At 52.4% G+C, this 26,789-nt stretch overlaps 1 protein-coding gene across 2 annotated transcripts; it reads right to left on the reverse strand.

The window, feature by feature from the left end:
* Nucleotides 1-338: 338 nt before the first annotated feature.
* Nucleotides 339-24,308, reverse strand: POFUT2 (protein O-fucosyltransferase 2). Of its 2 annotated transcripts, XM_064279570.1 has the most exons (10): nt 24,159-24,308; nt 21,899-22,149; nt 20,073-20,217; nt 19,166-19,276; nt 10,169-10,235; nt 6,690-6,815; nt 5,800-5,862; nt 5,411-5,591; nt 5,014-5,137; nt 339-2,188 (listed from the first exon to the last, which is right to left on the reverse strand). In XM_064279570.1, the coding sequence occupies exons 1-10, from the start codon at nt 24,287-24,289 to the stop codon at nt 2,035-2,037; spliced, it is 1,353 nt and encodes a 450-aa protein (XP_064135640.1). In that variant the 5' UTR covers nt 24,290-24,308; the 3' UTR covers nt 339-2,034. The 2 variants fall into 2 exon arrangements, with proteins under 2 accessions (XP_064135640.1, XP_064135641.1); XM_064279571.1 differs by lacking the exon at nt 5,800-5,862.
* Nucleotides 24,309-26,789: the final 2,481 nt, after the last annotated feature.

Consider the following 26,789-nt stretch of genomic DNA (forward strand, 5'->3'; position numbering starts at 1 on the left):
GTGGTGATGAGGCTGGTGATAGGCCCAGCACCTGCTTGCCCAGCCCCTCGTGCTGCCGACCTGCTAGGGGTCAGCTCCATGAGGACCCACAGGCTGGTGGGTCTCCCTCGGCCAGCCTGTTGCCCCTCTGAAGACCTCCCGCAGGCACACACCCATCATGATGCTGGCCCTCACCCCACCTCCTGAGACCTGAAAGGGCCCCCCACCCAGCCGCAGCCTGAACTCTGCACATGGGGCAGCTCACTTTCCATAAACACAAAGGCACGTGGTTACGCTGCCAGGATGTGTGCTCAGCCCTCAGCCTGAAGAAGTTCATGAAAAAGGCACCACTAACAGGATTTCAGCTTTCTAGAAAATTTTCTTTATTAATAATATCTGAATGTACAAATGGAAAAAGAATAAATATTTCATCATTTTACCCTGCACAGCTGTGAGGAACACCACAAACTCTCACACTGAAGTCAGAGTGGTAATGACAAAGGCATGTTTTAAAAGCTTTGGGAGAAAAATGCAAAGAAACACTGCACCCAGGGCCCTAGAGCCTGCAGGTGGCAACCAAGGATAGCATTTGAATTCCAGAAGGTTCTGCAGACTCCCTGTTCTCTCTCACCATCCACCAAGAACCGGGTCTGGATTCCAGAAGGTTCTGCAGACCCCCTGCTCTCTCTCACCATCCACCAAGAACTGAGTCTGGATGCCAGGAGGTTCTCCTTGTCATCCCTTGTCTGTCACCCGTCAGGCCCAGGGCTTGATGGACCATGTCAAGATGCCACTGGCAGACATGGAAGTGGCTTCCTGTCTTGGGAGGCCAGTGCTGGCTGGCATGGTTGACAGTTACACACATTGTGGTGGGAAGTGACGGTGGGGCTGCTGGATTAAGAAGGGAAGGGCCATTGCATCTCGGGGCGGTGGGACGGGTGCCATCAACGACATCGTCCGGGCCCAGCCTCAAAACTCAAGCCACCCCTCTAGACAGCACATGTCCACATGGTCGAGTCTGCGTCAGGGTGCTTGCTCCTCTTTGGCAAAATGCTCCTCACGGCGGCAGCACTGAAGCACCTGGAAAGGGCATCTTCACATGTGGAATGGAGCCCTGACTGGCAGGCAGTTTATCTGAGATGCCCCCTTGAAGCTGGTGGGTGCTGCTGCTCACTCTTTTCAGCAGTGACACAGGTTTCTGGTGGCCCCTGCACCCACTGCTGTGCTCTTACAGCGCTTCTGTGGCTGTGCAAAGGTGGGTGTGTGCAAGTAACAGGAGGCTACAGCCATGGGAGAAGCCATGGCGTAGGCGTGAGCACACGGAGCAGCTGGCACCCTGAAGACAACTCGCGAGGTGCCCCTCCCCCTGAAGACTGTTGTGGAACATTCCAGCACTCCCAGCATCTGGGGAGAGGAGAGTGCATGCTCCCCACTTTCCAGGGCCCCTCAAAGCCTCCACCCGGCCTGACTTTGCCTCCCACAAGGAAACAGAAATCACACGTGGGCCATGCTGGGAGGAAGAGTGAGGGTAGGAGTGAAGGAGATTCTTTGGTTGTCACTGTAGAAATTTAAAATCATCCTCGTACAGACCCAAAGAACACGTGTGTCATGTCACAGCCAGGATGGCAGAGCACTCACCTGGGCCCCCCAGCATCATCTGCGACTCACTCAGAATAAGGAGGAAATGGGGCAGTCGGACAGCTCACTAAAACTGAGGCTACCATAAATACTCTCTGTATTTTCTCATCATCACAGCGTAAGTGCTGCTTCACAGACCCTGACTAGACACACGACCCGAGTCCCCGGAACACAGCAATGCTTTCTGCCAGCAGACACCGCCAGGTGAGACCCAGCCACGGCCACTGCTCACACCACACCTCCAGGTTCCACCACGCGCTGCTCTGAGCGCAGCCTCCCCCGGGCCTGAGACCCTGTGACAGACTGTCGGTCTGCCCCCACTCCCCGCTGGCTGGGCACACAGAGCAACCCCTCACAGTGATGAAGGGTGTATCCAGAGGTAGCACACCGCGGGCCCAGGGAGGATGAGGCACCACTTCAGTACACGATCTCCCAGTGGGTGGGCTGCTCACATGCTTTCTCTTGGTCCCCACAGAATCTGTTGTATGTTGTCTTGGGGTCAAACCCCAGGATTTCTCTTTCCTCGTGAATCCGAAAGGAAAATGTTGAGACTGAGGTGCCGATAAAAAACCTGCAGAGTAACGTAAGAGGGTGAGCAGAGTTACACGGAACCAGCAAATCACACACACAACTCCAGATACTTGTGTAGTCACTGTCCCTGTAATCCTGAGGGACATTCCCTCTGACAGGGTGCTCGCTGTGGCCGCCCCCTCCCCCCATGGGGCCTCCATGGTTGTTTTCACACAATGCTCAGCATCCGACAAAAATGATCAGACACGTGAAGAGGTTCAAGAAGCTAAGCAGACCTCAAGCAGGGTAAGTGCACACATTAAACTGTTTAAAAAACAAAAACTAGGAGAAACTGTTAAAAGCAGCCAGAAGAAAAGACATACTCCCTTCAGGAGGGCAGTGCTGGCTGCTTGTAGGACCGTGTCTAGGAGTTGATGTCTTTCATCATTTTGGGCAGTTCTTGGACAGTATCTCTTCATCTATTGTTTCCTCCTCAATTGTTTTATCTTTTCCTTCTGAGATCTCAATTATACACATTAGATTGTTAGACCGTGTCTCACTTATCTCCTATGCTCTCTTCTGTTTTTCCACCCTTTTAAAAAAATCTTTGTGCTTCGGTGTGGAGATTTTCAATTGGACAGTCTTGCAGTTCACCAACCATGTCATCTCCAAAAAGTTCTTAATTCCAGATACTGTATGTATGTCAATTTGATTCCTTCTAATCTCTGCTGAAGTTCTGTATCTTTATTCTTATTTCCTTTTAACATATTAACCACTGTTATTTTAAAGCCCTTATTTGCTAACTCTAATACTTGGATCATCTAGTGTGAAGGGTCTGCTTATATGATTTTTTCCCCTCTTAACTATCAGTCACATTTCATGACTCTTCACATGCCCAGGCATTTTTTTATTACATGCTGGACACACGATAAACGCTGGGACTGGTCTGTTTCTTAATTTGGTTGCTGTGATAAGAAGCCCAAACTCCATTTTTTGATGCCTCACCATCTTTTTTCTTCCAGCCTCTGATTAAACATTACTTATTTCTCAACAGCAGGACTGCCTGCCTTCCTAATCAACTCCACATGTTCCTCCCTGCCAGCTCTCCCCATCCCCACTGACACTGCATCTGTGAATCTAGATAGGGACCCCTCTCCTCCCTGCTAATTCACGCCCCCAGACTCCCGGTTTCCCACTGCTTGCTTTAGTCAATCATGCCTAAGCCCATGAAATAAAGCACACTAAGCCCAGGTCCATTCGCTCTCTGACTCTCCCCTTCTTTGGCACCCGTATGAACTCTGCGTGCAGCCCTCGAGTGTGATCCCCTCTAGGACATTTCTTCACTTGCGTTGTTGCACATTAAAGAGTGGCTTTGTATCTGAAGAAAACCCTCACTTAGTATCCACGTGGGTGGTCTCACCAGCTGACCCCATCTGGGTACCTGGGTGTGTCCTTCTGCACTGGGCTCTCATTTACCTGTTCATATTTATCTAACATTAACACAGCCACGGTTACAGAATTGTGCTTGTCCACTTTGTGGAAATCTGTTGAATTGTACACTTAATTTCTACACTTTTCTGTATGTATATTACACTTCAAAGAAAATATTAACATAAAGTAATAGATGGATTAACCCCTAGCAGGTCAAGAAATGATCAGATGTGTGCCTCTCAATGAACACCTTTAACCTCTTACTAAATGAAAAATAAACTTAATTCAGAAAGGAGACCCGAATGACCAGCCAGCAAATGAAGAGATGTGCAAACCTACTAGTAGACTGAGAAATGAAAATTAAAATGAGATCCCACTTTCTGTCCCAAGTTGGCAACAATCAGAGAAGCTGGGTAATACCGAACACCGGCTTTGGTGTGAGGCAACAGGCGACCTCACAGGCTCACAGGTGGACGGTGCTGGAGTCCATCTGTCAATGTTTTATGAAATCGATCATGTGACAGCCCCAGGGCCCAGCTCTCCCTTTCCTGCCTACACGCCCAGAGAAGCTTGCTCTGAGGTGCGTAAAGGGACATGCACAAGGATGTTCACTGCAGCATGCCTGGTCGAGGTACAAAGTCGGGGGCAAAGCTGGTTTCTACATCACCAAAGGTCCAAATACGTGAATGGTGGTGGATTCAATGAACTAGAGTGTGCACCACACGGACAGAGCTTCACGCACAGGGCTGAGTGAGAAAAAGGAGAATGATAACCACACAACAGTGTCATTCACATCATATGTTTCACACACACACACACACACACACACACACACACACACACACACACACACACACACACAGCGATGGTGTGTCTGGAAATTCTGAAAACACAGGGAAAGTAAATTATAGTACTTGTATTTTCCATTTTGCTCAACGTGCTCTGACCTGAGCTCAACCCTGGTCCCCATACAGAGAATTAGGCCTCACCCCCACCCAGCTCTACCTCCCCTGTGAAAGATCCCATGAAAAGTGGTGAAAAAAATGGCCTGATGCTTCCCATCTTGCAGGATGCTCTGCATAAAGTCTTCAGTGACACAATGATACATTCTTAACCAAGGAGACAGTCAGTGGACACAGGCAGGTAGCTATAAAGGTGGGGGTAGACAGCAGCAGGGTTGGGCAATGAGGGAAAAGAAAGACAGGACGAAAGGTGAGTGGCTCTGGAATTAGCCATGATGACAGCCTGCCATGAGCACCTGTGCAAATGATACCAAGAGAGTCAAACGAGACGACCAGCCAAGGGAGCACCTCCACACAGGCAGCAGACGGGAGGGTTGTGAGCGAGTGCAGAAACACAGATGAGTACTAGGTTTGATGACTAAGTAGCCAAGCTATTAAGAACCTTTGAAAAACAAGCCCACATGCTCCCTGTACGTGCAGACACGGGCAGCACCTGGCATGGGAGCAGATCCACTGATCAATGATGGCGACACCACCATCTTTGTAGAGTTCCAGCTCCTCCCATGTGGGCTCGAACCTCACCATTTCGGGCAAAAGTTTCTTCAGCTCTTCATATTCTGTAAAGTACAGAAGAGGCCTATGAGCTGGAACCCACGGTGCAGACAAACACCCATTTGTAACGAAAGACAGGCACACTCTGCTACGCGTGAGTGCTTCAGGAAGGGGCCGGAAAGGCGAAGAGACAGCCAAGGACGGAGCCCGTGGACCAGGCAGCAATAAGCAGAAGCACAAAGTTCAGCTCTACCCTCCCGGGAACTGCGCGAGGAGAGGATTATGATGCGTGCCTAGCAGAGTCTAAAAGAGACAAGCCACGGGTCACAACTCCATACCCTTCCTCACAGCGTCGGTGGCCACGAACACCTTTGCAAGGTTGTGGATCTTCATGAGGCTGCGGATCTTCTTCACGGCTCCTTCCAGACTGGGCACATCCTCTCTGTGCCCCCAGATAAAGTCCTTCCTCCTCAGGTGAACGCCCAGGTAGGGACCCCCCAGCGAAGAACCCAGCTTGACCTAGCAAAGGACAACTGGGACATGCTGAAGCTGAACACAGCGGCTCTGTGTTAGCATCTGCGGGCAGCATGGGGCATGGGCAGGGCCACTCAGAAGCTGGGCTGGACAGGGCAGTGTGGGAGAAGGAGGTGCCTCCTGGGCACATAGGGGCCCTCACGACACAGGGGGCCCTTGGGATGGGGGGTCTTCGGGATGTAGGGACTTCTACCTGACATCCTCCAGGGCTGCATCTAATGGATTCCTCTGGGAGGAATCTGGGGGACTGGATGTCCTTGTAAGACCATAAAATGGTGAGTTACCACAGACTCTTTTACCCGAGTGAAACACAAACAGTAAAGGAAAACTTAAAAAAAAAAAAAAACCAAATTGGGTAAAAGAAAAACCTTCCATCTAACATTTCCCTTTTCCTAGCGAAGACTATCCAAATAGCCTAATAATTACTACCTGAGAAACACCCTTCCATTGGCAAACAGCCCAAATGTCCCACAGAAGAACAAACAGCTATGAAATATTTGCTGTTAAAAATAACAGTAAGAGAGATCATTAAAATGACTCCACAGTAGTGCCGAAAATAGCGTCAATTTTAAGAAGGGAACGCATTTGTGGAGATCACATTACAGGAAAAGCCTAGAGACGGCACTGGAACACAAGGGCAGCAGCAGCCCTGTGGGGTGATCTGGTGAGCCCAGTTCTCTCTCCCTCAGGGTTCACATCGTGGAGGGGGAGCATCAACGGGACTCCACCACCTCCTTTTACTGGTCACTTTCAGATTTGTCATCTCATTTTCTTCTAAACACAAATCTGGCTGGGACATGTCACAATCCCCATCTTACTGGAGAGAAAGCTGTGCTGAGTGAGTCCCCTGAGGTTCCACAGAGGCCGGGGGACTGGGGCCCAGGGCACGGATGTAGGGGGCCCGGGGCTTGCACCATTTCAGGCTCTGGCTCACCCCGCCCCTCGGGACCACATCCTGTGAGGGGACAGAAGTGTCCCCGTGACACACGCAGTCTTTGCTGACTTTCCTAAACTAAGGGTGTGTCACTGGGCCTCCACAGCAATCATCGACACTCCCCCCCTCAAGAAAAGGCGGGCAGCTACCTTCATCTTGGTCCAGTCCTCCTCGAAGGGGATCCTGTCGGCTTCATCGCTGGAGTTGAGGTGGCGGCTCCTGAACTCATCCCCCACCACTCGCAGGTGCTTGGCGAACACCATGCTCCGTCGGGTCTGTGGGGCCGAGAGGAGAGCTGCTGGGCGTGCTGGGGGGGTCAGGATGCACCCTCAGCTGTCTGAGCAGCTGCTCCACACACTGGCCTGGAGGTGCTGCTCCCCACCCCACCCCGCCCTCCTGCTACCAGCTCCTCAGTTCCTGCCAGCTCCACGGTTGCTGTAAGAAGCAAAGCTGTCTAACCAGAGCGTCTCAGAAACACCGGTGACAACCACCTGGTATTAGCGGACGGTCCCCTTGTGAGCAGGGCCATAAAATCGGTGCATGGGATTAAGTCCTTTGTGGTTACCATTAAGTTATAATTAGCTGATCCTAACAAAGTGCAACTAAGAGGAAGGTTATTAACAGCCCATCCCAGTATTATAAGCCTGGTGGTGCAGTGGTTAAGAACCACCGCCGCTAACAAAAAAGTCGGCAGTTGGCATCTACCAAGTGCTCCTTGGAAACTCTACAGGGCAGTTCTACTCTGTCCTACAGGGTTGCTACGAGTCAAAATCGACTTGATGACAACAGGTTTTGGGTTTGGGTCCCGGTACTGGAGCCCTGGTGGTGCAACGGTTAAATGCTCAGCTGCTAAGCAAGAGGTCAGCAGTTCAAATCCACCAGCCGCTCCTCAGAAACCCTGTGGGGCAGTTCTACTTTGTCTTACAGGGTTGCTAAGAGTTGGAATTGACTCAATGGCAAGGGTTTGGTTTGGTTTTTTGGATCCCAGTATCAGCCTTTGGGGGGGTGGAAGGAGCTCCAGCTGAGGGAGGGACGCAGCCCTGACCCTGCTGCACCGAGGGCCACGCGGACAAAGGCTGAGGGAGGGACGCAGCCCTGACCCGGCTACACCCTGGGCCACGCGGACAAAGGCTGAGGGAGGGACACAGCCCTGACCTGGCTGCACCGAGGGCCATGCGGACAAAGGCTGAGGGAGGGACGCAGCCCTGACCCGGCTACACCCTGGGCCACGCGGACAAAGGCTGAGGGAGGGACACAGCCCTGACCTGGCTGCACCGAGGGCCATGCGGGCAAAGGCTGAGGGAGGGACGCAGCCCTGACCCGGCTACACCCTGGGCCACGCGGACAAGGGCTGAGGGAGGGACGCAGCCCTGACCTGGCTACACCCTGGGCCACGCGGACAAAGGCTGAGGGAGGGACGCAGCCCTGACCCGGCTACACCCTGGGCCACGCGGACAAAGGCTGAGGGAGGGACGCAGCCCTGACCCGGCTACACCCTGGGCCACGCGGACAAAGGCTGAGGGAGGGACGCAGCCCTGACCCGGCTACACCCTGGGCCACGCGGACAAAGGCTGAGGGAGGGACACAGCCCTGACCTGGCTGCACCGAGGGCCACGCGGACAAAGGCTGAGGGAGGGACGCAGCCCTGACCCGGCTACACCCTGGGCCACGCGGACAAAGGCTGAGGGAGGGACGCAGCCCTGACCCGGCTACACCCTGGGCCACATGGACAAGGGCTGAGGGAGGGACGCAGCCCTGACCCGGCTACACCCTGGGCCACATGGACAAGGGCTGAGGGAGGGACGCAGCCCTGACCCGGCTACACCCTGGGCCACATGGACAAGGGCTGAGGGAGGGACGCAGCCCTGACCCGGCTACACCCTGGGCCACGCGGACAAAGGCTGAGGGAGGGACGCAGCCCTGACCCGGCTGCACTGAGGGCCACGCGGACAAGGGCTGAGGGAGTCACTGCCCTCGCGCTGATGGTGGTGGGATGACGCGGTAGTAACAGCATTACTGTGTTGACGACAACAATGACAATGCTGACAGCCGCAGAGGGACACTGATCAGACACTCGAGAGGGGCTAGTGTGTGGCCGAGGCACCGTCCCTGGAGTGGACAGCCCCCTGACAGGGACTATTACCGGTACAGGTCATGTGCTCAGAGCAGGGGTCTCATTTGGGATCCTGTGGGAGGTTGGACAGCTGCCCAGGGCCCTAGGTGGTTGGCAGAGGGGACTCGAAACCCATCTCTTCCTGCTCCCTGGACCCACAGCCTCGCAGGGTGGGGAACAGTGCCAAGCTGCAGTGCACAACTGTCACAGGTAGTCACTTACCCTGTGGTTAGTGGGCCCCCACTCACCACCTTCACAGTGAATTTGGTGCAGGGTGCACAGCTCAAAGCTGTTTTTCTTGAAAGCAAAATACTGTGTTGTTTTCCCAAAATTTAGCTACCACAAACAGGCCAGGAGCTTAATGCTATACTTGGCAGGTAAAAACGATGCCACATGCCTGACAGCTGGGCCACTGACAGAGGGGCTGCCGGAGCAAAGAGTCTGCAAGGGAGGGGAAGTGTCTCAAAGGAAATGTCTTCTGAGCACTGAGGGTGCCCGGAGAGTGACAGGGGTCAGGATGGCACCTCCACCCAGGGCCTCTGGTGGTGACGGGGGATGGACACACGCTCTGGCCACATCTTTCCACCCTGGCTTCCCCCAATTCATAATGTTAACTTTTACTCAGTCATTACTTCTGTTTTTGCCAAATGTTGTTGTTGCTAGGTGCTGTTGAGCTGGTTCCAATTCATAGCGACCCTATGCACAACGGAACGGAACACTGCCCAGCCTTACACCATCCTTAAAACTGTTGTTACGTTTGAGCCGATTGTTGCACTCCATCTCATTGAGGCTCTCCCTCTTTTCTGCTGACCCTCTATCTTACCAAACATGATGTCCTTCTCCAGGGGCTGATCCTTCCTAATAACATGTCCAAGTGAATCAGACTAAACTTCACGGCATCTTGCTGCAGCAAGGACGGCACCCCTTTCCAGCCCAGATGTCCACGCTGCACACCGCACCCAAAGCCAAATGCCTGCAGGCACCACTGCCACAGTGAGGGTGAGAATGCCCCACTTGTCCTGACCTCTGTCTCCATCTTTTCACGGAAGCCACCACAGCAGCACTGTCATCCAAAGCTAGCACTTCCCCATTAAAGCAGAAATCAAGTCCGATATTAAGGACCCACTGCAGAAAACATTCCTACAGCTTAAGGTGAAAGACAGACAAGCAGAGAGTGCTCTGTTCTGGCTCTGCAGGAGTCGCTAAGAAAGGGACAACTGGGACTCACTGTCACCCAGGGCCTGCAGGTGAGGGCCAGTGCACACAGGTAGAGGCCTGGTGGCCTGCGGGTGCCCGAGGACTGTCCCCCCGCCCAGGGCAAAGGAGATACCACAGCATCCTTCTGCGTGGCCATCGAAATTCACCGTAAGCTGCTAGTGGTTCAAACCACTACTTCTAAGAGTCATATGTTTTTAGTCAGCAAAGAGGAGTTTTTGATAGTTTTTAATTTTTTAGAACTAAGCCAACAAATTCAAACGATGTGAACTGAGAAGTGGCCCATCAGGAAATACTCACATCCCAGTACTCCTTCCCTCCATAGTGGTCGTGGAGCAGGTTCTCGGCTCTGTCCAACATGACAGACCTATTTTTAAGCAAAACAAAAATAAGGCATTTACTTTAAAAACAACTGTATCACACCCTCCAGAGAACACACAGTGGGAGAGCCCCAGGTCAGGGAATAACCAGGACTACTTCTGAGAAGAGTATTAGCTGTTCTGGGCCACCAGGGTGCATTTGGACCAATTATTGCTTAGACTCTAAAAAGCACTTGCCTGGCCTTCCACACTGTGATTCTGAGAGTGGAATTTTAATCTCCAATTAATTCTAAACACTGAACCAGGTGTCGCCAAACTCACTTGTGACTACGACCAAAAAGGAAAACACACAAAACAAAAAAATTAACAGAACCCTACAGCAAATTAATAAGACACCACGATAAACAGAGTGCATACCAGGAATGCAAAGATGGTTTGATATTATAACACTATTACTTAATTCACTACCAGGTGAAGGGGCAGAGCCATGGGCACCACAAGGCATTAAAAGTTAGATCTGTTCTGATGAAAACCATCACCACAGTCAGAGAGAGAAGACCCACTGCCGCCCAGCCAACTCTGTCTCACAGCGACCCTATAGGATAGAGTAGAACTGCACACAGGGCTTCCAAGGCTGTAAACCTTTACAGAAGCAGACTGCTGCATCTCTCTCCTGCTGAGCGGCTGGTGGGTTCGAACCACCAACCTTCCCGCTAGCGCTTTTAACCACTGCGCCACCAGGACTCCTTGAGATAGGGAAGAGGTGTTGCTTGTTCTGTGCATCTCAGCCTGAAGGTTTACCAGTGAACCCTCGACTCCCTCCCGCAAAGTGAGGGACAAGAACAGGTGTCTACCACCAGAGAAGCCACCCCAGAAACAGACCCACGTCTACTCAGGCTGGGCGATGTGGTGGTGACAAATGGGAGGAAGATGCTGTGCACACCCTGTGCTGGGGTGGGGGGCTTCTGGGGGCAGTCAGAGCCCGGCCCTTGCTCCTATCACAAAATACATCTTGGATGGCTCAAAGTTCACTGTAGAAAACAGACACTATCAACACAGACCGTGAAGGAATTTTTAAGAATACTGGGAAGGTGCGGGTTGGAGTAAAACACTAGAAACCTTTGTAACACCCTGAGAAATTGACTATATACAAACTAGAAATTTCTGCAGAGAAAAAACTGGCAGAAGATATGTCTTAGTCATCTGGTACAGCTATAATGGATACGCTACAAGAAGATGGCTTTAACAAAGAGAAATTTATTCTCTCACAGTCTAGTGGGCTAGTAGTCTGAATTGAGGGCACCAGCTCCAGGTGGAGGCTTCATTTCCCTGTGGGTTCTGGGGCAAGGTCCTTGTTGTCAATCTTCTCCTGGTCTAGGAGCTTCTCGGCACAGGAATCTTGGGTCCAAAGGACATGACCCGCTCCCAGCGCTGCTTTCTTGGTGGCATGCGGTTCCTCTCCTCTCTGCTTGCTTCTCTCTTGTATTTCAGGAGACTGACTCAAGATACAACCTAATCCTGTAAATTGAGTCCTGCCTCATTAACATAACTGTCTCTAATCCTGCCTCATTAACATCACAAGAGATTAGGATTTACAACACATAAGAAAATCACAGCAGATCACAAAATGGTGGACAACCACACAATACTGGAATCATGGCCTAGCCAAGCTGACACACATTTTTGGGGGACACAATTCAATCCATAACAAGGTAAGAACAGGTAAAAAAAAAAAAAGAACAGGTGCTCCAGAGAAATCAAAGAAATACAAATGAACAGATGAGAGTTTCCACCTTTCAATGTCCAGATTCAGAGACTAAAGCAGTCTGTGGTGCACCCACTGCCAAGGCGTGGGGGCTGCTCTGCGTCGCTGTGTGGGGCAAGCCAACAAAACCGTGCATGCCCTGGACCGGCGGCTCCTGTTCTGGGTGCAGGCCTACATTTTTACTCCCCAACATCTGGGCAGAGGCTTCTCTACAGAAGTGCAGCCTGTTTATAACAGCAAAAACCTGGACCCCGCCAAAGGTCTACGTGGACCCAGTCAAACCACTTTATACTCGTGCGTACAAGAGGTGGCTGCAGGAGAATGAGAGAATCTCTGTGCAAGGATAATAACCCCCCAGATCCAGGTAAGTGGGGAAACGCTGTTTGAGAACACGCATGTGTGCTGCCTATTTGTGTTTAAAAAGGGATGCCACACAAATGACTGACTTGAGGTGGATATTTCTGGAAGTAGAAATTCCGGGAGTAGAGGCAGTCCTCGACTTACAGGGGGGTTCTGTTCGGATGACTCAGTCATAAATCAGTTCTAAGTCGAATACCTCATTTTTTTTTTTTTTTTGGTTTTTATTATTGTCTATTATTATCTGTATCTTTATAAATCTGATCTTTCTCTTTAGGAGTTGGCAACATACATCTGAGAATGATAACATCAGCAAATTACGCACTGCAACACTGTATGTGGTAGTAGTATTACATGTAAAAAAGAAAAAGACACTCGTAACAGCACTTTGTCATCACTCGAATACGTCTTAAGTCAGGGACCACCTATAATCGGATACAGTGACTGCCTCCTTCTGCCGGCAGTAAGAGAAAAAACTCAGTTTTGGTTTTACTATAAAGTGTGATGACACATACAGAAATGTGTAAAGTTTACACCTGGTCCCACACCTGCCCTCCCACAGGTGCCCACGGTCAGGACCTTCCCGGAAATCCACCTTACAGCTCCACCTCAACACAAGGGTCCCTCCGCAACAGTTCTGCGTGTTTCTGAACTTTATATAAATGGACCTGACTATATTTACATTTTGTGTTTCTTATTCTTCATCCTATCTGTATGAATTATCTCTGCTAGACGCAGCAGCAGTTTGCTCCCTTCTTGGTTTGAATGTACAATGATCCATCAATCTCATCTACGATCCAGGACGTACGACTTTTCCAGTCTGGGAAGGGGACTGCAATGCCTGGGGGAACGCATGTCTGGGTGCGCAGAGGTGCGCGGGGAGGACCGGATGTGGTGGTCACAGGCCGGTGACCTGACTCACTGGATGAGGCCAAACGTTCCCCTCAGCAGCTCCCAGGTATGTGTCAGCAGTGCGGATGTGTCCCTGCTGACCCTCCTTCTGACTGTGGCTGGCGCTCTGGTGATAAGGGGCTTGGGCATCCCCTCGATGTCACGGCTGACTGCGTTCTCTCCTGTCAGGTGCCCGCTCCTCGTTTCACCACAGGTCGCTTGCCCTCTGCTCCCCGACCGGTAGGCATTTCTCCTGTGTCCTGGGCAGCCATCCTGGGTTACACAGGCTGCAGATACTCCCCCTCCTCCCCACGCTGGCTTTTCTTCTCCATTTTTTTATGGTGTCTTTTGATGGTCAAAAGTCCTTACAGTCAATGTAATCACATTTATCAGTGTTTTCTTTGTTGGCTAGTGCTGTCTGTATCCTGTTTAAGAACGCTTGCCCTACCCAAGCTCAACGGTTTCGCCTTTCACGTGAGGTCTTTAGCCCACCTACAAGTGAGGTTTTGTGTGGTGAGGAAGGGCCAGCTTTACCTTTTCCCACCTGCCCACGATGTCCTCTCCCCGCTGCTCCCCAGCGAGGTGGCTCCTTGACCACGGGGCCCTCTGGGCATGGTTCTCTCTATGGCTCCCTCCAGCCACTGGCCCCATTCTGTCCCCCTGCTCCTGCCAGTCCTTACAGTCTTGTACACATAACATCTGGCAGGGTCCATCCTCGCCCCTCACACTTTTTCCAGAGTGCTGTGGCTGGTCTGGGCCCTCTTGCAGGGCCACAGAACATTTTAGGATCAGCTCATCAAGCTCTTCAGTGTCATACGAAACACCTGCTGCAATCTGATCAGGGCTGCACTGAATTTATGAGTGAACCTGTGGACTTGGTACATCACTCCATTTAGTCAGGTGTTCATTAAAGTCTCAAAGTTTCCCTTTTGAATTTAATTAGATTTGTACCTAAATATCTGATATCTTATACTCTTGTAAAACAGTACCTTTCTTAAATGTTCATTTTTTAACCAGTTGCCATCGAGTCAATTTCTACTGAGGGCGATGCTATAGGACAGAGCAGAACTGCCCCGTAGAGTTTCCAAAGACCAGGTGCTACTTAGAAACTCTACAGGGCAGTTCTACTCTGTCCTATAGGGTCGCTTATGAGTCGGAATCGACTCATTGGCAACTGGTTTAGTTTCTTAGTTTTTCATACAGATATACAATTAATTTCCAAAAGTAGATTTTTAAATAATTTATTTTGGAACAGTTTTAGATTTACAGAAATATCGTGAGGACAGCAGAGAGTTCCGTATACTCACACCCAGTTTCCTGTTACTAACATCACACGTTAGCGTGGTACCTTTGTCACTACTCATGAGCCAATACTGATACGTTATCAGTCAAGTCCACACTGTATTCACATTTCCTCGGTTTTTCCCTAATGTCCCTTTTCTCTCAGGGCTCCATTTCAGCACAGCGTGGAATCTGAGATAAGTTTGGGTCCCGTCAGAACGGATGATGCTGACCACGGCTCGGTACACAGCCTTGATTGACGAGCAACCGTGTACTCCTGCACGTCTGGGACGGCCACCTGACTTCTCTCCCTTGCTGTGATCGGATGACACTGATTAAACCTCCAAGGTGAATGCAAACGTGCATCTCTGAGGCAGCTGGGCTTGGGCACCGGTGCTCTCCTTCTACGTGCTGCTGAGCTGGATACAGGTGCCCCGTGTCGGCCATGACGTGCAGCACTGACAGCAGGTGTAAGCAGCCTGGGGGTTCCTCTCTCCTGCGACCACGTTGGGTCTCGTGAGCTAACAGCAATTCCCTGTTCTTATTTTAACCAATTCATCTACATTTCTAAACTTCTTGGTATAAAACAGTTCACAGTGCTGTTTTCTTGCCTGTTTAACTGCCCCAGTGCATGGAGTGGCTGCCCTGGTTTTCCGGCTAATTGTGGCTACCTGGGTGTGGCTTCTCGACCGCTTGTTAGAAGTTCGTCAATTTCACTCATCTTTTCAAGCAATGTGACTTCCGTTGATCCTTACTATTTAAGTTTTTATTTCATTGACTTTCTTCTACCTTTGCTGTCATTTCCACCGGTTTATTCTGTAGTTCCCTCTTTTCTAACTTCTGCCACGGAGGCCTGGCTCATCATTTTCACAATTTCTTCACTTTAAATATATTCATGAAGTGTCACATTTTTCTCCAAGCACGGTTTTAGCTGTAATCCACAAGTTTTATGTCGTATTTCTGTTCTCATTCAGGGTAATTCCTACTCTTCATTATATTCCCGGGGGTTACTTTGAAGTGCAGGCTGTGTGGAGGTCACAGGAGGAAGCTGGATTTGGACGAGGGTGTGGTGACTGGACACGACCTTGGGGGTGTCCTCTGGAGCAGGCTGAGTGGATGCGGGGGTCATGCAGGAAGCTGCCAGGGCGCAGTGAGCATCTGTACATTTGCCCACCCCGTGCCCCTTGCCCCCACCTGCTAATTCACCCCAGCGGTGTTCCTCTGCCATGTGCGTGTAACCTCAGTGGGAATGCTGAGTGGCTGACCCCGGCTGTGGAGTGGCCACACCTTGGTCGGGCCCCTCAGACTCCCCATGAGTCTGGACCTCCTGTGTGTGATACAAGGACTCATTCCAGTGGAAGCACCAGATGCCAGCCGCTGGTCCTACACCAAGACTTGGGGTTTCCTGGGTCCTCGCCCACCCCAACAGCTGCACCGACTGTGCTCTCCCCCAGCCCGTTCATGATCCCAAGTCCTGCCGATGTGAGCCCCTGTGAGTTGGGGTCAGGGGTTGTGTTCCCCAAGAGCCCCAGCCGAGACCTCAAGTCATAGCAGTTGATTTAAAAGGTTTCTATAAGTAAACCCTGGGTGGTACAAACGGTTAACACACTAGTCTGTTAAAGGCTGGAGGTTCAAGTCTACCTAGATGCGTGTCAGAAGAAAGGCCTAGCAATCTACTTCCGAAGACCCAGCCACTGAAACTCTATGGGGCGCAGTCCTGCTCTGACACACAGGGGGCTGCCGTGAGTTGAAGCCGACTCCACTGCGATTAGGTTTTTTTTAAGTGAACTCAGTCTCTTAAGTGTATAGGGGCTGTGGCAGACCTGGTCGCAGATAAACTTGGACGCTGATGGTCACCATGCCAGGTTTCCCCATCAAGGACGGGGGCTCTGTTTTCTGTGGCTCCCGATGATGTGACTGCCAGGTTCATGTGCCCGAAAGCAGAAATCATCCAAGAGGCACTCAGAAACACAACAAGAAAACGGACAGACAACAACACAAGCTCTGTGTGTGATGGGGGAGGGGGTGGGCAAGGACCCCAGCTGAGCAGGGAGGGCTGGGGGAGGCGGGAGGAGCCGTGCAGGGTCCCAGCGGTTCTCTCGGGAAAGGCCCAAGGTCTGGGCCTGCCACACTCACCTGACCCTCCTTGTCAGGGTGAGGAACTGGGACATCGCCCTGACACACCACCAGGTATGCCACAGATCAGTAGTGTAAACAGGCAGCAAGGGCACCACCTGAGGGTTGACCTTCCGCAGGGGTGACGCAGGTCACCGTGGCCCTAGAACTTCTCCATCTAGAAGCAAGGCTAGCTGACAAATGAATGTGTGTCTGAAGGCTGAGAAAAAGGGCCGTTAAGAATACCAGACAGTAGGGAGGGATTAGCAAACACGTGAACAAACCAACCACTGGCTGGCTTGAGTTCCCAGAAGGAGAAAACAGAAACGGCAGGGAAGGGGCTGGGACAGGCCTGGCCAGTTTCCTCATCATGGCTCTGACTAGGCGGATGTGACCATGAGCCTGTCAGGGTGGCCTGAGTTCCCCCAGCTGTGGGGCGAGGTATGTGGAGAGCACCCCAGCCTTCCTGGTTGCCTCGTCACCACCCAGCGGCTGCTTCGGAAACTGGGCTGGTAGCAGCGTCTTTGGACACTGCGCCTTGAAATGTAACACACGTGGGTTTCCTCTAACGTATGGATCAAGACAAAAACTATTCTTCATAGAGGTGCAGGGTGCGTGGTGCCAGTGTCACTCCTGGGAAGGCCAAGAGTCTTCCTCTACCAGTCAGTGGTCCACACAGTGCCTCCCAAACACCCAACATGTTGGCGACACGAACATATGGTGTGGGGAAGCAAGTCGTTCGCCTGGAATGTACTCTCCTGCTCATCTAATTAATCAACTACCCAGAGAAGACATCCCAGAGACCCCACCAGCGGGCAACAAGGGGGATAAGGGTCAGGCAATGCCCAGCTCAGTTCTAACTTGCAAAATTCCAGTCAGAAAAACTAACCAGTAGCATTACACATCCACAGACCAAGAACAACCCTAGCCAGGTCTGCTTCTGAAGCCCAGACACACTGATGAAAGTAACTGCTCCATGGCAGTATTAACACTGGGTCCCACACCCAGATCTTCAGTCGAGTTTCCTTCAGCAGCTGGCACTCCTAGTCTTCTGGATGTGAAGGTGTGACTCTCTAAGCACAAATGCACACTGGCTTATGCCGTGCTTGTTATAAAGACCCCACACCCCGACCACTGCTCTAACGTGGTGAGTGCTAAAGGAAGCCAAGAGGGCGTCTCTGGACCTACGTGCTGGAACCTTTGAGCTGGCTGCAGCAGCTGTGACACGGGCGGAAACAGTGCTGCCTTCCATTCAGAGGTGGTCTACACAGCTAGGTGAGGCCCCCGCTGGCTGTGGAGCTGCGCTGAGCCCTCAGAACGCTGGGCCTCGTCCTCCCATCCCTCCCCCCTCCCCATTTCAAGAACCCCTCCAGGCATCTCTCTCAGCTGTCTAGGGAGGCGTGGTCCTGATCTGTCATCACCTGCTTTGAGACTGACAATCCTACTGGGGCTGTGGGGAGGCTGAGGGTGGACAACAGAAAGGGTGTGCCACCACGGGGTCCATGTCACCACCACAACTCTACTCAGAATGTGTCACCAGCACTCCCTCTGAAGGAGATGGCCACACAGATCCCCCTCTACTCCCCTGACAATATCTGGGTTCCCTCAGGCCACCCCTCCAGGCGGCTGCTGTGTCTCACTGAGGCCGCCCGCCACCGTGTGGTGAGAGGGGTGAACCACACAGAGTGCGGCACTACAAAGAGATCGTCCTCATTCTCCCTCCCGAATGCAAAGTCACCAAGGCCACCAATGCTCACTCATGCTACTCCCAAAAGAAGGATCAGGACCTGTGTGAACAAAGTCACCACAGCCACCGCTCACAGCTCGTCACTCCCAAATAAAGATCGGGACCTGTGTGAACAAAGTCACCACAGCCACTGCTCACACAGGCCACTCCTAAAAGAAGGATCAGGATATGTGAGGGCTCCCACCCCAGCCCCGTCAGCAGTGCTTCTGGAAGAGGTCAGCAGAACAGGCACTCTCCTGGCTGCTTTTCAGAGCGATCGCTGGCCACACAGACATCCTGGCTTCCTAGGAGCTGGGTGTGCAGACTTAACTCCCAGAGTTGCTGCCATCACTCAACCCCTAGGGGCTCTGGCATTAGCTCCCCGACACCCTCCTGTCACCCCGGCTGGTGACTTCAAGTCCCCAGAGCCCTGCCCCCCCCAGCCTCTGCCCTGTTCCAGCCATGCACTCCCCACCACGGGCATACTCCATAATCACCCAACCCAGAAATAGGAAAATGAATCAAATTCACTGTGGCGGGGGGGTCTTGTTGAAATACAAGAACACAACTTCAGAACAACACAGTCCCGTCCGAGATGCCCCTGTGAGCACAGTGGCCTCGTACATGGCACACGGAGCGCTAAGGGCTATGGAGCATCTCACCCTAATGGGACCCCATACTGGGCTTTCCTGCCAGGATGAGGGCAGCCTCTTCCTAAACCCCAACCCCAGGCGCCTCCTGGGGAGGAGCCCCCCTCATGTGGCATCACATAGACGTCCCACTCTCCAGGGCAGGATGCTGACGCACTGGTGGGCCAAGCAGAGACGCAGTGGGCAGCTTACCGTGCTGACGTGTTCTTCAGAAGAACTGGTGCGATGACAGATGCCGATCCTTGGACAGACAGACAGGAAACGTTCAAACCCCTCGTCTCTTCATAGCCCCAAAACCACCCTCTGGAAAATACAAGCCCACATGCTTCCTGTCAGTTTGGTTTGCTTTCACACTGCAATAAGGAAACTCTGGATTTACATGTACATACAGCTCGACCCTGAGAAAACAAAGTGCTTCTCTCGTAATGACAATCACTACAGGCAGGCACGTTTCTCCACAAACGTTAAAGGAAAATCATAGAATCCGATCTGATATGATGTAATCTGGGGAATGACACCAAGAAGGAACAGCACGGGACAGTCCTGAAGCAGCCTTCACACCTGAAGGGCCCTGTGGCTCCAGTGGAGCTGCAGACGATAGACTCCCCTACAGAACTTGTCCACGTTCAGGTTTCAGAGCCAAACCGTTTACAGCTTCGCACACGGACGCTGCTGAAGGGCAGCCTGCCTCAGGGGTCCGTGACAGCAGAGCTTAGGTGCCCACTGGTGTTTGGGCTGACAAGGCTGCCATCTCTGCAGCCGTGTTCAAATGCCTTTAAAAAGGTGGGGAAAAGTGGACTGCTCTTAATTGGGTTTTATTTTTTAAAGGAGCTTCGGACTCCTCATCTGTAGGTTGTGAGGATGAAAGAAGGTATCTTGCCGAGAACTCAGGGCAGGGCTGGTCGGGGGCCCCATGGTGTGTACTCTTGCCAGGGTGGTCAGCAGCGCTTGTGAGGATGCAAGACTCCAAAACACTGTGTCGTGATGTAAATGTATAAAATGCGCGGGCACCTGGGAACCGCAGGAAGTGGCCTCGTGTTGCTGAGAGACCGGAGATGCCCACGAGCCCAGCACACCTGTCCCGCTGCGGCTGCATTACCTGTAGTACTCATGCTTGTCCTGGGAATAGAGGAGCTGGTCGAGGCAGGGCCGCTCGTCGACCTTCTCCTCCCAGGTCCCTTCTTTCCAACCCTCCGCGTAACCCTGCAGGACGTAGACCTGGTCAATAAAGGGCCCGCCAGACTCTGAAAGAGACCAGGAAAAGCTCGATAGGGCAGTAGGAGTCACAGAGCACATTCATGGCACGTCCCGAGCTGGCACTGGTGCAGACATGACCTTCAATAATTCATTTAACCCACCTTACTCCCAAGAAGGACTGGACGAAGCTTATAAATGCATAAATAGGACAAAATAAATGCCATTAAGGCATAGCACCCCCAAAAGGGTTGGTGAGGACCCCTGGGGGGTGGAGCTGGTTGAGTCCTCTGGCCTCCTCCTTGAGCTGCACCTCAATGCCCTGGCCGCTCCTGGGCTCCTCCTCTTCCCAAGCCTGTCCCCAGCCCCATTCTCTCTTGTACTGCCCCCCATTTCCCTACGAGCACAGCCCAGTGCTCACAGCCATCCACGGGCCCCGCCCGCTGTACTCCCCCTCCCCTGCTGCCTCCCACTCCTCCTGGGGCCACAGGGTGCTCCCTCCTCAGGCCTCGGTCAGGCCTCGGCCAGGACCGCTTCTCTCCTGGGCTTGTTCTTGCCTCCCTGTGATGCCTCCCTAGCCCCGTGACGCTCAGGGGGCCTTCCCTGAAACTAACGCCCAGCCACAGCTCTCATTCTCACAAGCACAGTTAAAAAGGAAGTCAGGGAAGCACGCACAACGAGAGTGTGCTTTGCACATTCAGACTCTGCTTCTTCAACACAAATGATGCTCCCTCGGTCAGCCCTTGCCCACAGAGTTCACCAGAAGATTTACTCTGACATGAAAACAATTCAAAGTGACGAAATGTAAGTGGCACAGAGAGAGAAAATGCAAGGAGGCAGAGCTGGCTGAACTTCCAGGTTGCCGTACTGTGGGAGCTCAGTACGTGCCACAAAGTAGCGGCCTGCTTAGAAACTTGGACTCATTCTTTTCACCGGTTGCCCCTTGTGTGTCAGGGTAGAACTCTGCTCCGCTGGGCTTTCAGTGGCTGATTTTTCAGAAGCAGACCGCTACGCCTTTCTTCTGAGGCACCTCTGGGTGGACTCAAACCTCCAACCTTTCGGTTAGCAACCAAGTGCTTAATCATTTCCACCACCCAGGGACTCCCCTTCTTCAAGGCCTCTCAAATGTCGCTGGGAAAAAGCACCACTTGTCTACGTCCTGCAGACAAAGCAACGGTAAGCCTTAAATAGCTTTAAGGAAGTCTTCCTCTCCTTCAAAAAAATTAAAACAGAAAGACTAAACAAGATTAAATTATACGAGGTATACCTTCCTAAACGTCTTCACCTGCACCGCATAAGACATCACACAGTCAACCACAGCAACGCAGCCTGTGTCAGCAATGGTCCTTCAGAAACCACAGCCCTTCTGCCTGGAGAGCCAGGTGCTGCCCCTGAAAGGCCCACCGGGTGGCCGCTGCACCCTTAGCACTCTTCCACAGTTGTAATCACACTTCCTCTACCTACCGGGCTGCCGCGTGTTTTGGAGATGAGAGCACCTAGCTCGCCGACTTCAGATCTATTTCCCTAGGATCACAACGTAAAGATCTCCGGCGGGGGAAGGAATGGAAGCTGCTTCTCAAAGAGCATGCACTTCAGCACGCCGGACGGGAGGGCGTGGCTGGGACACGGGCTCCAGCCAGGCTCGGCCTGCTTGGTCACAGATGTAGGCTTGGCCTGACATCTACCCCAGGGCAGAGTAACTGCTGGCCCCAAGCTCGCTGCAGCCCTTACCTGCAATGAACTGCTCGTACTCGATAACAGGGATGTTCTTATTGAGACTTGGAAGATCGAAAAACTCAGCCCAGGGGATGCGGACCTGGTGGATGTCAGGACTCTGCCAGTGGTAGAGGCGGCCCCACGGGGGAAGGACAAGGACCCACTCCTCCATCTTCAGCAGAGTCTTCAGCAGGGAGGCGACGCGGATGTAGACATCCCTTCGGAGGTTGAAGCCTTCTGGGGGGTTGACGTCGTACAGAAGGTACCTGAGCAGGGAGTGAGGATAACAGTTCTTCAGGGGTGAGGTCTCTGTGCAGGAGAGCACGACCTGCTCATGCTGCACAGCCTGTCACTCATACTTCGGATGCTTTTAGTAGCTTCTGATTTCTGAAGTGGAGGCAGTTGCCCACCCATTTCCACGTGAGTAGGAGCCGCAGACTCCTGGGCATCCATTTAACAGTTTGCAATAATTCAACACTAAGACAAACAGAACCTCGGTAGACTAGATGCTTAGAATCATTTAGTCCAAATCTGTACTCCAATAACTCTCAACATTGAGCCACTGACAGGGATCACAATAGAGGGTCCCAGACAGAGCTGGAAAAAAACGTAGAACTAAATGCTAACTCAAAAAGAAAGACCAGACGTGCTGGCCTGACAGAGACTGGAGAAACCCTCAGAGTGTGACCCCCTCTGGACATCCTTTCAGCTCAGTAATGAGGTCACTCTTGAGGTTCACCCTTCAGCCAAAGATTAAACAGGCCCGTGGAACAAAACAAGACTAAAAGGGTGCACCAGCCCTGGGGTGGGAACTGGAAGGCAGGAAAGAACAGGGCAGCTGGTAAGAGGGAGCCCAGGGTTGAGAAGGGAGAGTGTTGACATGTCGTGGGGTTGTTAACCAATGTCATACAACAATGTGTGTACTAACAGTTTGAAGAGAAGCTAGTTTGTTCTGTAAACCTTCACCTAAAGTACAATTAAAAAAAAAACTTTTTTTTTTTTTGAGCCAAAGACTCCTTTTACACTCTTAATTATTGAGGACACCCACTAAGCTTTTGTTTATGTGGGTTAAATTCACTGATCACTTCTACATCACAAATTAAAACCAGAGTTTTAAAAAACCATTTAGTTCATTTAAAAAACAGTGATAAAACTATCACATGCTAACATAAATAACGTTTTCATGAGAAAGGACTATGCTTTTCAGGATGATTAGAAGTGTGGCAATGTTTTTCATTTTGCCAATTTTTGTAAGGTCTGGTCACAGCCGGGTTCTCCTACTTGCTTCTGCACTCAATCTGCTGCCATATCATGGATTATCTAGAAAAACTCCACAGTAAACTCCGGAGGGAATGAGCGTGAAAAACACAAATAAGGTCCTAGTATTACTACAAACTCAGAAGAAAAGCCTACTGACTGGCTTCTGAAAAATCTGCCACTGAATCGACTCCATAGCGACTGGTACTAGTAGCATTACAGATATGTTTCTGAAGGCCCAGGAGTCCCTGGAGAGAATTTAAGAGCTGCTAGCCCTACCCAAAGCAAGACGCCCCTCTAAAAAGCACGCAACCACGACGAGCCCTCCCGTTTCTACTAAGACAGTTACTATTAACGTCACTCCTCCCTTACAGGCTTCCCTGACTACAAAAAAACCTACAGATGACAGCTATTCCGTAATCCCTGGTTTACCCCTCAAGCCCCCTAAGACTGGGAACACCTAGAGGAAGTGACCCCCCAGCACCTCTACATCCCTGCACCCTAAACAGGGTCTGCTTGCACCAGGTCCTTAATCTGTAACTGCCAAACGTTATTAATATGTGCTTTTTATCTCTAAGACTTAACCCGCTATCAACATATGAAGGCAAACTGAACGATTCCCTACAAATAAATAAGGCTGCGCTTCCTCAAGAGCCGGCCCATTCCAACAGCTGATTCTAGGTCTCCGCAAACCCAGCTCAAACGTCTAAACGGGGGTCCCAGTGCTGCCTCTTAAGGCTGAGCCCGGGCAGCGGCCGGCCGCGCCTCCTGCTGGGCTCCGGGAGGCTGCGTCCGCCGAGGGTCCCGGGAGCGGGGGGCGACCCTAGCTCGCGACTGCAGGCCGGGCGTCTTCCGTGGGGCGGCGCAGGCGGCGGGAGAGACAGGCCGCGGACGCCGCCACCGCCCACCGGCCCGGCCGGGTCCTGCCTACCGCCGCCCGCCCCCCGCCCGCTCCCCGCCCGCTCCCCGCCCACCGGCCCAGCCTCTGCTGTCGGGCCGCCGCGGGAGGCACGTTTACCGTCTGCGGGACGCCGCCCCCGACAGAATATCGGCAGCCGACTGACCAGGCCAGAACTCTTCACCCGAGGCCGAAGTTGGCGGCCAGGATGCCACCCCAACGAGCAGGCAGACCACGCCAAGCGCCGCCATAGCCCCGGGCGGCCACGCACTTCCGGCATCCGCGCCCCGCCCCGGAAACGTGCGCCCGCCCCCGGAACGCGTCCTCTGTAGCCACGGCAACACCGAAAAGCCCGCCCCACCCCGGAAGCGCGCACCCGCCCCTCCCCGCTGTGCGCGTCTCTGCAGCCACGGCAACGCCGGAAGGCTCGCCTAACGCATGCGTCCTGAGTCTTTCCGGCGGCAGGCCCGCGCCGTTAGGGCTGACTGGGGTCCGGGGGAGTTCCGGGGCGGGAAGGCGGGAATGGGCGGAGGGTCGCCTCGGTGAGGGCAGGTGGAGGAGGGGGAGACGGCCTGAGCGTCGAGGGGCTGTCATCCTTCACCTTGAGGTCCAAGAGCAACTCTGGGGTCCTCGGGACGACCTCGGCACTTGTCCCCACGGCGGGATGTTGGCCGTCGCTCACGGGGCCAGTGTCCTAGTCTTCAAAATGACGGTGTGACGTTTGGGATTGCCTCTTGCGTTCCTGGCCCAAGGGAAGGTCCCTGGTCAGCTGTTTGTGTTTTTTATCCTGGAGACAAGTCGGAGATGGGGGTGGGGGGCGGTCAGTGCAAAAATTATTGAGAACATCCAGGCGGCGGCGACAGCAGAGCAGGGCATTAAACTGAGCCTGGGCCTTTTGAGTGCGGCCCATGCCTTTGGGCAGGAGAAGACCCATGAAGCCGAACTTGTCAGAAGACGTTAAGAGTTGGATCTACTCATTTGAAATTCAAAGAGGAGGGAAACAAAACAACACTTTGCAGGGGAGTCAATTCTGATTCATGGCGACCTCACGTGTTACAGAGTAGAAGTGCTCCATGGTGTTTTCAAGACTGTGGACTTTTGGAAGCAAATCTCTGGGCCTTTCTTCCTTGGCACCCCTGGGTGGGTTAAAACTGCCAAACTTTCAGTTAGTAGTGGAGGATAAACCTCACAGGCAGGGACCTCAAAGAGGAGGAGAGGGCTGTAAATAAAGTGTGTGGGGAAGGGTAAAGGGAAGGGGTTGGTTTGCTGTTGAGCATAATGGACACTAGTTGAAGCCCTATGGGGTCCCATGACCTGGAGAATAAGGAGCGGGGAGGGTTGGAGGAGGCCCAGGGGAGTCGGTAGGAGGTTTGGGAGGAGATGGAGTGGGCATGAGCTGGTTGGAGAAATGAGGTGAAACTGCCAGGCAGTGGGGAAGGTCCCCTTTGAGGCTCCCGTTGAGGGCATTTCCCCTGCAGCCCTAGATGAGAAGGTAAATGTTAGGGCTTCTCTGGGCTTTTGCTGGACTAGGAGGGCAGTGGGACAAGGGGTGTTTTGTTATCTGTGGGAAATAATTTGTAGTGATTCATCCAAGCCGCTAAGCTCCAGGTGATGATCTGAGGGGTGGTGGCTGGGGGAAAGCGGAGGCCCAGTAGGGGTGAATGGCAGTGAGGTTGGGGGCGGAAGGTGTTTGAGGAGCAAATCTGTAAGGACAGGAGATGGCCAGAATGTGGGGTTTGAATTCATGATGTTTAGGCAAGTCAGGGGGATGACAGGCTCAAGGTTTGCCCATGAGAGGTGGTGCAGAGAAGATCAAGGAGTGCCAGACCAGATGCATCCATGTTGGAGATGATGGGAGGGGGTACAGCCCGACACTTAGAACAGCAGGTAGAGAGAGCAGGAGGTGGCATCAGTCTTGACTGCAAAGCCAGGGCTCTTGGCCCCTCTGTTTACCAGGACATTTAGGGGATGGAGGGAGGAAGCTGCCTTGGAGAAATTGGGACATCTGGTCCCAAGGATGAACACATTACATGCTCTGTGAATAATGCCTGCTGCCTGGCTGAGCTCCGTCTGCCCCTTGCTCAGTGCGTGCCTCACACTCGGGACATGGCCGAAGATGTGGGGCCTCAAGACAAGGTCATGGAAGCTCCATAGACACATCCAAACTCCCTGAGGGATCGAATTACTGGGCTGAGGGCTGTGGGGACCATGGTCTGGGGGAACGTAGTTTGTAAAGAAAATGTTCTACCTTCCACTTTGGTGAGTAGCATCTGGGGTCTTAAAAGCTTGCGAGTGGTCGTCTAAGATACTCCACTGGTCTCAGCCATCTAGAGCAATGGAGAATGAAGAAAATGAAAGACACAAAGGAAAGATTAGTACAAACGACTAATGGACCAGAAGTACCACAGCCTCCATCAGACTGAGTCCAGCACAACTAGATGATGCCTGGCTGCCACCACCGATTGCTCTGACAGGGATCACAACAGCAGGTTCTGGAGAGAGCTGGAGAAAAATGTAGAACAAAATTCCAACCCCCCCCCCCCAACACACATACAAAAAGATCAGACTTACTCATCTGACAAGAGACTGAAGAAACCCTGAGAGTATGGCCCCTGGACACCCTTTCAGCTCAATAATGAAGTCACTCTTGAGGCTCACTCTTCAGCCAAAGATTAGACCGGCCCATAAAACAAAACGAGGTTAAAGGGGCACACTAGCCCAGGGGCAAGGATGAGAAGGCAGGAGGGGAAC

Source organism: Loxodonta africana, chromosome 2 (assembly GCF_030014295.1).
Source record: "Loxodonta africana isolate mLoxAfr1 chromosome 2, mLoxAfr1.hap2, whole genome shotgun sequence".
In the NCBI taxonomy this organism is placed as follows: domain Eukaryota; kingdom Metazoa; phylum Chordata; class Mammalia; order Proboscidea; family Elephantidae; genus Loxodonta; species Loxodonta africana.

Excerpts from the sequence above, each read along its gene's own strand:
- POFUT2 (XM_064279570.1), bottom strand. The coding sequence starts at position 24,289 with ATGGCGGCGCTTGGCGTGGTCTGCCTGCTCGTTGGGGTGGCATCCTGG. Across the intron at positions 20,218-21,898 it reads GTACGAGCAGTTCATTGCAG|AGTCTGGCGGGCCCTTTATT; the intron begins GTAAGGGCTGCA and ends GGTCTCTTTCAG. Across the intron at positions 19,277-20,072 it reads GACAAGCATGAGTACTACAG|AGGGTGGTTTTGGGGCTATG; the intron begins GTAATGCAGCCG and ends TGTATTTTCCAG.